At 38.7% G+C, this 12096-nt stretch overlaps 1 protein-coding gene across 6 annotated transcripts in view; it reads right to left on the bottom strand.

Annotated features, from left to right (window-relative positions):
- Positions 1-12096, bottom strand: part of rab44 (RAB44, member RAS oncogene family) — a 33802-nt gene that overhangs the window by 1255 nt on the left and 20451 nt on the right. The window contains exons 1-8 of one of the 6 annotated variants that reach the window (XM_028960730.1): positions 5682-11469; positions 1444-3869; positions 1171-1279; positions 908-1042; positions 714-795; positions 396-510; positions 215-313; positions 39-115 (exon numbers count right to left, since the gene is read on the bottom strand). In XM_028960730.1, the coding sequence (XP_028816563.1) occupies positions 39-115; positions 215-313; positions 396-510; positions 714-795; positions 908-1042; positions 1171-1279; positions 1444-3869; positions 5682-11403 (8765 nt within the window). In that variant the 5' untranslated portion in view covers positions 11404-11469. Of the gene's footprint in view, positions 1-38; positions 116-214; positions 314-395; positions 511-713; positions 796-907; positions 1043-1170; positions 1280-1443; positions 11644-12096 lie in introns of those variants that run through there. The other 5 variants (XM_028960702.1, XM_028960722.1, XM_028960711.1 and 2 more) reach the window with 5 other exon arrangements.

Genomic DNA, 12096 nt, shown 5'->3' with positions numbered 1-12096 from the left:
AATCGTCCTTTAAAACTCTGTTTGCTAACGTGTCTCACCGTGCTAAATCTTCTAAAGACTGTCTGACGTTGTTTCCAGTTGCAGCACTGCACTCCATGAAACTGATGTTGAACTCCTAGTGCAACAACAACAACAACATAAAAAGTACAAATAGGGTCCTTCATCTGTTTCATATGATTTATATCATTTCTGCCATAACTTGTCAACAGTGTACCTGTGCAATCTGCTGGCCATGAGTTGGAAGAACTTTCCTTTGTGAGAGGTCATTCTTATTTCCAAGGAGCATCATCACAACACCAGTGGGAGCCCCATCCTGTGGAAAGTTTACACATTTAGCATTTGCTTGCACATTTAGTTGATTCTAGATTTTGAGACATTTAAAAAAGTATGATTACCTCAATGCAGGAAATCCATTTGCGAACAGCATAAAAGGACTCATCTGATGTGATGTCATACATCAGAATAAGCCCTTCAGCTTTGTGTAATACCTGCTTTGTGATGCTATGATACCTGAGGAAGACAGAAAAACAACAAAATCAACAATAAACACTCAAATCTATAAGACAAGACTGCAAACCCAAGACACTTTATAGACATTCTATATACTGCCTGTGCACGGTACCATATAATTTACAGTGATGCACATTAATAAAACGTGACATTAAAAATCATAATACTAATGTCAACACTGTTTTTCTCAAATGAAGTCTCACCTCTCCTGCCCGGCAGTGTCCCATATCTGAAGTTTGACTAATTTGTTATCGACTACCATGGTCTGGGTACAGGTATCAATGCCTGTCAAAAAACAAAGCGTACATTGATATGCAGATAAGTGTAGTTTAATGGCCATTTATATATAAATACCTTACAGTATAAAGTATGCAGTCTAGTAAATGCTGAACCTCACCAATGGTGGCCGAAAGATCCTCACAGAAGTGTCCACTTTGAAATTGTCTTATAAAAGAGGTTTTACCAACACTGCTGTTCCCAACCATCACAACATTAAACTGAACTGGCTCCTCTGTCAAACTGAGATAGCCACCTGAAAAAAATAGGATCACAGACAAGATTTGGATTGTTCGACAGAAAGCAGTGTTGTGGTGAAACTGTGTTTTTCCTGATTTGATGCTCCTTGTTGAACTCAAAATAGTTTGTTTTAAAATGACTTACTCTGGGATTCTGCTTCTTTCTTTTCTCCATGTTGCCCAAGAGGGACTGTGAGAGGCAGCCCCTGTTCAGCAGTAGGGGGTTGGTTTCCAGCACCCTCCAGAGCAGAGAACTAAAAAGACAAAAATTGCAGATTTACAGTGACTGCAATTGTGAAGTACATCAAATGTTTCCTGATTGGAATAATTCTGCAGTGTTTTAACAGAGATAAAAATGTTAAAATCAACAGCAATCGGATTTGAATGCAGACACTTTGTCCATAATACTAATACACACCTTTCCTGTTAAAGGTCCACATGGGTTTTGTGAAACAGCCTCATTCTCAGGACGTTTTTCTGCCGCATGTTCATTTTCATCCATGGAGGTTTTCTCTGTGTAAATCTGGCCACCACGAAAACAGACGATCTTTCTCATTCCAGACAGAGGAATTTGTTTCTCAATTGTAGTAAAACTATGACTTTCACTCAGCATACCAATTTCCTCACAAAGCTTTATGGTCTTAATTTGCTGCTCAGGCAAGTTTGATGGATATTTGAGCATATCATGAAGTTTTTCTGAAACATTTCCAGAACATTGATCATTCGCAGTCAAGTCCAGGTCTGGCTCCTTTGGAAACATTGATGCTGTTGCCTGGGATTTATTTAAGAGTTCCAGTGATTTAGACACTTGCCTCTCAATAGTATCTTCTTCAGCCATTTTATTTACTGGAGCATCGTGCTGATATTCGACCAATTTAATGGCACTATTCCTCTGTGATTTTTCTGCTTCTCCTCTGTGACCTCGACCCAGGCTTCTGCGAGAAGAGCCCATTTTCTTCTTTTTAAAGTCAGTATTTGTTTCTTTGTGACATTGTTCATTCAAAAAGATTTCACCTTTTTTCACATCAACTTCAGCTTCTGCAAAATGTTCAGAGCCTCCTGCATCTGTTCTTTTCTTGGTGGACACAGCTTTTACTTCATGTTCATCTTCTAGATTTTCGTCATTATCTTGTGCTCTATTAGGATCACAGATTGATAGCATCATTCCACTTATTCCATGCTCTTTGTCAGTGTGGTCCTGTGATGAGGGACAATTTTGTGATGCAGGAAGTTTATCAGTTGAGATAATGGTTTCTGCTGCATTGTCTGTTGTAATTGGTGTAGCACTGTCATATAACACATATTCACTTCCTGATGTATCTGCTGACATAGGTTCTTCTAACATTGCAGAAAATGTAACATCTTGCACTTTAAATAACTGATCTGCTGTCTCTGTGGGATGCACATTTTCACAGATCATGTTGGATTGGTTTTCTTCATGTGCTTTGGAAATCTCATTTTCAATCCCATAAGAAGAAAGAACCCCAAAGTGGGGATTATCTGCAAAAATCTGATTTTGCTCTGATTTATTTGCATCTGCTGAATCTGTGAAACACTTATTGTTTTTGTCTGTGTCTTGAGTTTCTTTCTGTGCATCTTCACCAGACTGATTATCATTCTCACTGGTCTGAACTGAGTTAAGATCTTCTTCATCCATGACTATTGATTGGTCTTGTTTATGAAGGGGTTCCAGAGATTCACAAGTTTGTGAGTCTACCACAACCTCTACAGTCATTTTGTTTTCAGTAGCATCCTCTTCATGTTCTACCAATGTGTCCTCAGTATCTTGATCTGAGTTTGTCACTTCTGCTTCTCTTCTGTGACCTCGACCCAGGCTTCTGCGAGTTGAGCCAATCTTCTTCTTTTTGAGGGCAGAGTTGGATTCTTTGTGACGTTGCTCATTCAACAATGTAACATCATCATCAATATTTTTCATCTCACTAAAATCTGATACACCAGAATGTGCAGCATGGTCATCCACATCACTGATTGAATGTACCTCATACACAAGTCTGTTTTGTTTCAGTAGGTGCCATTCTGAGTTCTTGGCATTGGGGTTCTCATCTTCAGTGTACTTTTCAATCATGATGACTTCAACATCTGGAATAGCTGAAGATATGTTCACCTGATTGGTGAATACAGCAATGGAACCATTCTCTTCACATTTTTTCACATCAATATCAGGTTCTACAAAATGTTCAGAGGCTCCCTCATCTGTTGCCTGAAGTTCTGTTGTTCTTTCAGTGGACACAGCTTCTACTTCATGTTCATCTTCTAGATGTTTGTCATTATCTTTTGTCCTATTAGTATCACAGATTGATAGCATCATTCCACTTATTCCATGCTCTTTGTCAGTGTGGTCCTGTGATGAGGGACAATTTTGTGATGCAGATAGTTTATCAGTCGAGATAATGGTATCTGCTGCATTGTCTGTTGTAATTGGTGTAGCATTGGCATATAACAAATGTTCACTTCCTGATGTATCTGCTGACATAGGTTCTTCTAACATGGCAGCCACTGCATTCTCTTGGTCTTTAAATAACTGATCCGATGTCTCTGTGGGATGCACATTTTCACATATTATGTTGGATTGGTTTTCTTCATGTGCAGTCATTTTGTTTTCATTAGCATCTCCCCCATGTTCTACCAATGTGTCATCAGTATCTCCTTCAGAATTTGTCACATCTGCTTCTCTTCTGTGACCTCGACCCAGGCTTCTGCGAGTAGAGCCAATCTTCTTGTTTTTAACACCAGGATCTGTTTCTTTGTGAGGTTGTTCATTCAAAATCTTAAGATCATCAAAGATGTTATCTTTTTTCATATCAACATCAGGTTCTACAAAATGTTCAGAGGCTCCCTCATCTGTTGCCTGAAGTTCTGTTGTTCTTTCAGTGGACACAGCTTCTACTTCATGTTCATCTTCTAGATGTTTGTCATTATCTTTTGTCCTATTAGTATCACAGATTGATAGCATCATTCCACTTATTCCATGCTCTTTGTCAGTGTGGTCCTGTGATGAGGGACAATTTTGTGATGCAGATAGTTTATCAGTCGAGATAATGGTATCTGCTGCATTGTCTGTTGTAATTGGTGTAGCATTGGCATATAACAAATGTTCACTTCCTGATGTATCTGCTGACATAGGTTCTTCTAACATGGCAGCCACTGCATTCTCTTGGTCTTTAAATAACTGATCCGATGTCTCTGTGGGATGCACATTTTCACATATTATGTTGGATTGGTTTTCTTCATGTGCAGTCATTTTGTTTTCATTAGCATCTCCCCCATGTTCTACCAATGTGTCATCAGTATCTCCTTCAGAATTTGTCACATCTGCTTCTCTTCTGTGACCTCGACCCAGGCTTCTGCGAGTAGAGCCAATCTTCTTCTTTTTAACACCAGGATCTGTTTCTTTGTGAGGTTGTTCATTCAAAATCTTAAGACCATCAAAGATGTTATCTTTTTTCTCATCAACATCACGTTCTACAAAATGTTCAGAGGCTCCCTCATCTGTTGCCTGAAGTTCTGTTGTTCTTTCAGTGGACACAGCTTCTACTTCATGTTCATCTTCTAGATGTTTGTCATTACTTTGTGCTCTATTAGGATCACAGATTGATAGCATCATTCCACTTATTCCATGCTCTTTGTCAGTGTGGTCCTGTGATGAGGGACAATTTTGTGATGCAGGAAGTTTATCAGTTGAGATAATGGTTTCTGCTGCATTGTCTGTTGTAATTGGTGTAGCACTGTCATATAACACATATTCACTTCCTGATGTATCTGCTGACATAGGTTCTTCTAACATTGCAGAAAATGTAACATCTTGCACTTTAAATAACTGATCTGCTGTCTCTGTGGGATGCACATTTTCACAGATCATGTTGGATTGGTTTTCTTCATGTGCTTTGGAAATCTCATTTTCAATCCCATAAGAAGAAAGAACCCCAAAGTGGGGATTATCTGCAAAAATCTGATTTTGCTCTGATTTATTTGCATCTGCTGAATCTGTGAAACACTTATTGTTTTTGTCTGTGTCTTGAGTTTCTTTCTGTGCATCTTCACCAGACTGATTATCATTCTCACTGGTCTGAACTGAGTTAAGATCTTCTTCATCCATGACTATTGATTGGTCTTGTTTATGAAGGGGTTCCAGAGATTCACAAGTTTGTGAGTCTACCACAACCTCTACAGTCATTTTGTTTTCAGTAGCATCCTCTTCATGTTCTACCAATGTGTCCTCAGTATCTTGATCTGAGTTTGTCACTTCTGCTTCTCTTCTGTGACCTCGACCCAGGCTTCTGCGAGTTGAGCCAATCTTCTTCTTTTTGAGGGCAGAGTTGGATTCTTTGTGACGTTGCTCATTCAACAATGTAACATCATCATCAATATTTTTCATCTCACTAAAATCTGATACACCAGAATGTGCAGCATGGTCATCCACATCACTGATTGAATGTACCTCATACACAAGTCTGTTTTGTTTCAGTAGGTGCCATTCTGAGTTCTTGGCATTGGGGTTCTCATCTTCAGTGTACTTTTCAATCATGATGACTTCAACATCTGGAATAGCTGAAGATATGTTCACCTGATTGGTGAATACAGCAATGGAACCATTCTCTTCACATTTTTTCACATCAATATCAGGTTCTACAAAATGTTCAGAGGCTCCCTCATCTGTTGCCTGAAGTTCTGTTGTTCTTTCAGTGGACACAGCTTCTACTTCATGTTCATCTTCTAGATGTTTGTCATTATCTTTTGTCCTATTAGTATCACAGATTGATAGCATCATTCCACTTATTCCATGCTCTTTGTCAGTGTGGTCCTGTGATGAGGGACAATTTTGTGATGCAGATAGTTTATCAGTCGAGATAATGGTATCTGCTGCATTGTCTGTTGTAATTGGTGTAGCATTGGCATATAACAAATGTTCACTTCCTGATGTATCTGCTGACATAGGTTCTTCTAACATGGCAGCCACTGCATTCTCTTGGTCTTTAAATAACTGATCCGATGTCTCTGTGGGATGCACATTTTCACATATTATGTTGGATTGGTTTTCTTCATGTGCAGTCATTTTGTTTTCATTAGCATCTCCCCCATGTTCTACCAATGTGTCATCAGTATCTCCTTCAGAATTTGTCACATCTGCTTCTCTTCTGTGACCTCGACCCAGGCTTCTGCGAGTAGAGCCAATCTTCTTGTTTTTAACACCAGGATCTGTTTCTTTGTGAGGTTGTTCATTCAAAATCTTAAGATCATCAAAGATGTTATCTTTTTTCATATCAACATCAGGTTCTACAAAATGTTCAGAGGCTCCCTCATCTGTTGCCTGAAGTTCTGTTGTTCTTTCAGTGGACACAGCTTCTACTTCATGTTCATCTTCTAGATGTTTGTCATTATCTTTTGTCCTATTAGTATCACAGATTGATAGCATCATTCCACTTATTCCATGCTCTTTGTCAGTGTGGTCCTGTGATGAGGGACAATTTTGTGATGCAGATAGTTTATCAGTCGAGATAATGGTATCTGCTGCATTGTCTGTTGTAATTGGTGTAGCATTGGCATATAACAAATGTTCACTTCCTGATGTATCTGCTGACATAGGTTCTTCTAACATGGCAGCCACTGCATTCTCTTGGTCTTTAAATAACTGATCCGATGTCTCTGTGGGATGCACATTTTCACAGATTATGTTGGATTGGTTTTCTTCATGTGCCTTGGAAAACTCATTTTCAATCCCAAAGTGGGGATTCTCTGCAAAAATCTGATTTTGCTCTGATTTATTTGCTTCTACTGAATCTGTGAAACACTTATTGTTTTTGTCTGTGTCTTGAGTTTCTTTCTGTGCATCTTCACCAGACTGATTATCATTCTTACTGATCTGAACTGAGTGAAGGTCTTCTTCATCCATGACTATTGATTGGTCTTGTTTATGAAGGGGTTCCAGAGATTCACAAGTTTGTGAGTCTACCACAACCTCTACAGTCATTTTGTTTTCAGTAGCATCCTCTTCATGTTCTACCAATGTGTCCTCAGTATCTTGATCTGAGTTTGTCACTTCTGCTTCTCTTCTGTGACCTCGACCCAGGCTTCTGCGAGTTGAGCCAATCTTCTTCTTTTTGAGGGCAGAGTTGGATTCTTTGTGACGTTGCTCATTCAACAATGTAAAATCATCATCAATATTTTTCATCTCACTAAAATCTGATACACCAGAATGTGCAGCATGGTCATCCACATCACTGACTGAATGTACCTCATACACAAGTCTGTTTTGTTCCAGTAGGTGCCATTCTGAGTTCTTGGCATTAGGGTTCTCATCTTCAGTGTATTTCTCAATCATGATGACATCAACATCTGGAATAGCTGAAGATATGTTCACCTGATTGGTGAATACAGCAATAGAACCAATCTCTTCACCTTTTTTCACATCAACATCAGGTTCTACAAAATGTTCAGAGGCTGCTGCATCTGTTGCCTGAAGTTCTGTTGTTCTTTCAATGGACACAGCTTCTCCTTCATGTTTATCTTCTAGATTTTCGTCATTATCTTGTGCTCTATTAGGATCACAGATTGATAGCACCATTCCACTTATTCCATGCTCTTTGTCAGTGTGGTCCTGTGATGAGGGACAATTTTGTGATGCAGGAAGTTTATCAGTTGAGATAATGGTTTCTGCTGAATTGTCTGTTGTAATTGGTGTAGCATTGGCATATAACAAATGTTCACTTCCTGATGTATCTGCTGACATAGGTTCTTCTAACATGGCAGCCACTGCATTCTCTTGGTCTTTACATAACTGATCCAATGTCTCTGTGGGATGCACATTTTCACATATTATGTTGGATTGGTTTTCTTCATGTGCAGTCATTTTGTTTTCATTAGCATCTCCCCCATGTTCTACCAATGTGTCATCAGTATCTCCTTCAGAATTTGTCACATCTGCTTCTCTTCTGTGACCTCGACCCAGGCTTCTGCGAGTAGAGCCAATCTTCTTGTTTTTAACACCAGGATCTGTTTCTTTGTGAGGTTGTTCATTCAAAATCTTAAGATCATCAAAGATGTTATCTTTTTTCATATCAACATCAGGTTCTACAAAATGTTCAGAGGCTCCCTCATCTGTTGCCTGAAGTTCTGTTGTTCTTTCAGTGGACACAGCTTCTACTTCATGTTCATCTTCTAGATGTTTGTCATTACTTTGTGCTCTATTAGGATCACAGATTGATAGCATCATTCCACTTATTCCATGCTCTTTGTCAGTGTGGTCCTGTGATGAGGGACAATTTTGTGATGCAGGAAGTTTATCAGTTGAGATAATGGTTTCTGCTGCATTGTCTGTTGTAATTGGTGTAGCACTGTCATATAACACATATTCACTTCCTGATGTTTCTGCTGACATAGGTTCTTCTAACATTGCAGAAAATGTAACATCTTGCACTTTAAATAACTGATCTGCTGTCTCTGTGGGATGCACATTTTCACAGATCATGTTGGATTGGTTTTCTTCATGTGCTTTGGAAATCTCATTTTCAATCCCATAAGAAGAAAGAACCCCAAAGTGGGGATTATCTGCAAAAATCTGATTTTGCTCTGATTTATTTGCATCTGCTGAATCTGTGAAACACTTATTGTTTTTGTCTGTGTCTTGAGTTTCTTTCTGTGCATCTTCACCAGACTGATTATCATTCTCACTGGTCTGAACTGAGTTAAGATCTTCTTCATCCATGACTATTGATTGGTCTTGTTTATGAAGGGGTTCCAGAGATTCACAAGTTTGTGAGTCTACCACAACCTCTACAGTCATTTTGTTTTCAGTAGCATCCTCTTCATGTTCTACCAATGTGTCCTCAGTATCTTGATCTGAGTTTGTCACTTCTGCTTCTCTTCTGTGACCTCGACCCAGGCTTCTGCGAGTTGAGCCAATCTTCTTCTTTTTGAGGGCAGAGTTGGATTCTTTGTGACGTTGCTCATTCAACAATGTAACATCATCATCAATATTTTTCATCTCACTAAAATCTGATTCACCAGAATGTGCAACATGGTCATCCACATCACTGACTGAATGTACCTCATACACAGGTCTATGTTTCATTAGATGACATTCTGAGTTCTTGGCATTGGGGTTCTCATCTTCAGTGTACTTTTCAATCATGATGACATCAACATCTGGAATAGCTGAAGATATGTTCACCTGATTGGTGAATACAGCAATGGAACCAATCTCTTCACATTTTTTCACATCAACATCAGGTTCTACAAAATGTTCAGAGGCTCCCTCATCTGTTGCCTGAAGTTCTGTTGTTCTTTCAGTGGACACAGCTTCTACTTCATGTTCATCTTCTAGATGTTTGTCATTATCTTTTGTCCTATTAGTATCACAGATTGATAGCATCATTCCACTTATTCCATGCTCTTTGTCAGTGTGGTCCTGTGATGAGGGACAATTTTGTGATGCAGATAGTTTATCAGTCGAGATAATGGTATCTGCTGCATTGTCTGTTGTAATTGGTGTAGCATTGGCATATAACAAATGTTCACTTCCTGATGTATCTGCTGACATAGGTTCTTCTAACATGGCAGCCACTGCATTCTCTTGGTCTTTAAATAACTGATCCGATGTCTCTGTGGGATGCACATTTTCACAGATTATGTTGGATTGGTTTTCTTCATGTGCCTTGGAAAACTCATTTTCAATCCCAAAGTGGGGATTCTCTGCAAAAATCTGATTTTGCTCTAATTTATTTGCTTCTACTGAATCTGTGAAACACTTATTGTTTTTGTCTGTGTCTTGAGTTTCTTTCTGTATATCTTCACCAGACTGATTATCATTCTTACTGATCTGAACTGAGTTAAGGTCTTCTTCATCCATGACTATTGATTGGTCTTGTTTATGAAGGGGTTCCAGAGATTCACAAGTTTGTGTGTCTACTACAACCTCTACATTCATTTTGTTTTTTGTAGCATCCTCTTCATGTTCTACCAATGTGTCCTCAGTATCCCAATCTGAGTTTGTCACTTCTGCTTCTCTTCTGTGACCTCGACCCTGGCTTCTGCGAGTAGAGCCAATCTTCTTCTTTTTGAGGGCAGAGTTGGTTTCTTTGTCATGTTGCTCATTCAATAATGTAACATCATCAATATTTTTCATTAGGTGCCTTTCTTTCGGATGTTTGTCATTATCCTGTGTTTTATTAGGATCACAGATTGATATCATCATTTCTCTGTTTCCATGCTCTTTGACTATGTGGTCCTGTGATTCAAGTCCAACAGCTGATGTAATGGTTTCAATTGCATTGCCTGTTGCAGAAAATAGGCTAGTACTGTCAGATAAGACATGGTCACTTCCCATCAGGTCTGCTGATATTGGATGTTCATGTACTGCAATAGTTAAAACTTCTTGCTCTGTAAATAACTGATCTTCTGATGACACTACAGGACCAGATGCATTCACTTCGGCGATCACATTTTCACGAATAGTTTTTAATTGTTTTTCATTTCCTGCCTTGAAGAATTCATTGTCCAAGCCCAAATTTCTATGTAAAGTTGTCATTTCTGATGCAACATCTGAGAGAAATGCTGTAGGAAAAGTGGAAGAGTCTACCCCAAATTGTAGATTCTCTTCAAATATTTGATTCTGTTGTGGTTCATTTTCCTTAGTTATTGCATCATTGATGTAAGGATTTTGGGATGGGTCTGGTTTATCACCAATGATAGTTTCTACTGAACTGTCTGCGGTGGTAAATGGGGTGGCACTGTCACATATGAGATGCTTGTTCACTTTGCAGCCTGCTGATATGGGTTGTTCTTGTATTGCAGATGCTGTTGATTCTTGCTTGGTAATGAACATATCTTTTGATGACTCTTCAGGACCAGGTTTGGTCTCTATGGGCAGCTTATTTTCATGTTTTTTGTTTGAACTGTTTTCACTACTTTCCTTGAAAGTTTTGTTTTCAGAGCCAAAAGATCCAGGTGCAGTCTTAATCTCTGGCGGAACATCTGAATCAAATGCTGTAGGACTCAGAAGAGTGGAAGACTCAATCTCAAAATGAGGATTCTCTGCAAATATTTGATTGTGCTGTTCTTCACTTGGCTCATTTATTGAATCACAGTTTTTTTCTTGAGATGGGTGTTTGTCTGATTGCTCGGATTTCATCTGAATTTCTTCATGAGAATCTTCTGACTTTTCATCATATGACTGAGATCTAAGATATTTTTGAGTAGTTCCCGACATTAACTTTGTTCCTGTTATTTTAGAATTTTGGACATCTTGGTGTTTCTGTGATTCTGAATTTAGGGAGGGGTTTTGACTTTGATAGCAAAAAACTTCATTCTCTTTCTCCAAGTGTGGAATCAAAGTCTGCTCTGTCTGTATAACAGAACACATTTGTTCCCCTCTGAAAGCACTGGAAGTGACTTGTGGGCACTTCCAAGCTATAGAGGCGGAAGAAATATGTTCTCTTGTTGTGTCTAGCGAAACATTTGCTGCAGATATCATCTCCACCTGTAATGACAAATAAACTTGTTGAGTATTTCGACAAATTAGTTCTTGATCCTTTAGCATTATTGCTTCACTTTCTGTCTCTATCTGCTTTTGGGTAAATAACTTTTCTGTCATCTTAAAGTGCCCTTCTGTTACTTCAATTTCATTTTCTTTGCAGCTGCTTATGTCTACTATTTTGTCCTGTTCTTGTGGGAGATCTATCATAATTGAGGTTTTCTTTTGGTGAAGGAGTGGTTGTATTTCCCTGTCTGCAACAGTAGATTCTTTGCTGATTGATATTTCATGAATTTCATCAGTTTCGTTGTATACAGTATTAAATGGATCTGGATCTCCTTCATTTTCTTCTGTTTTGTTTCCTCCATAAGCTTCAGAAGTAGAAATCATCTGTTCTGGCCTTTCATTCTCAACTAACATTTTTTCTGTTTGTGACGGCATATTTATTTGTTCATAATCTGTCTCAGTTTCATTATTTGGATGATGCAGTTTTATTTTCTCATCACTCTGCTGTTCACTCAAGACCCGTTTTATACTACCTGTAACATTAATGCAAGATGACAGAGAAAATGTTTTTTCTGT

Source organism: Denticeps clupeoides, chromosome 2, assembly GCF_900700375.1.
Source record: "Denticeps clupeoides chromosome 2, fDenClu1.1, whole genome shotgun sequence".
Classification (NCBI taxonomy): Eukaryota; Metazoa; Chordata; class Actinopteri; order Clupeiformes; family Denticipitidae; genus Denticeps; species Denticeps clupeoides.
This window is presented reverse-complemented; position numbering and strand designations above follow the sequence as displayed.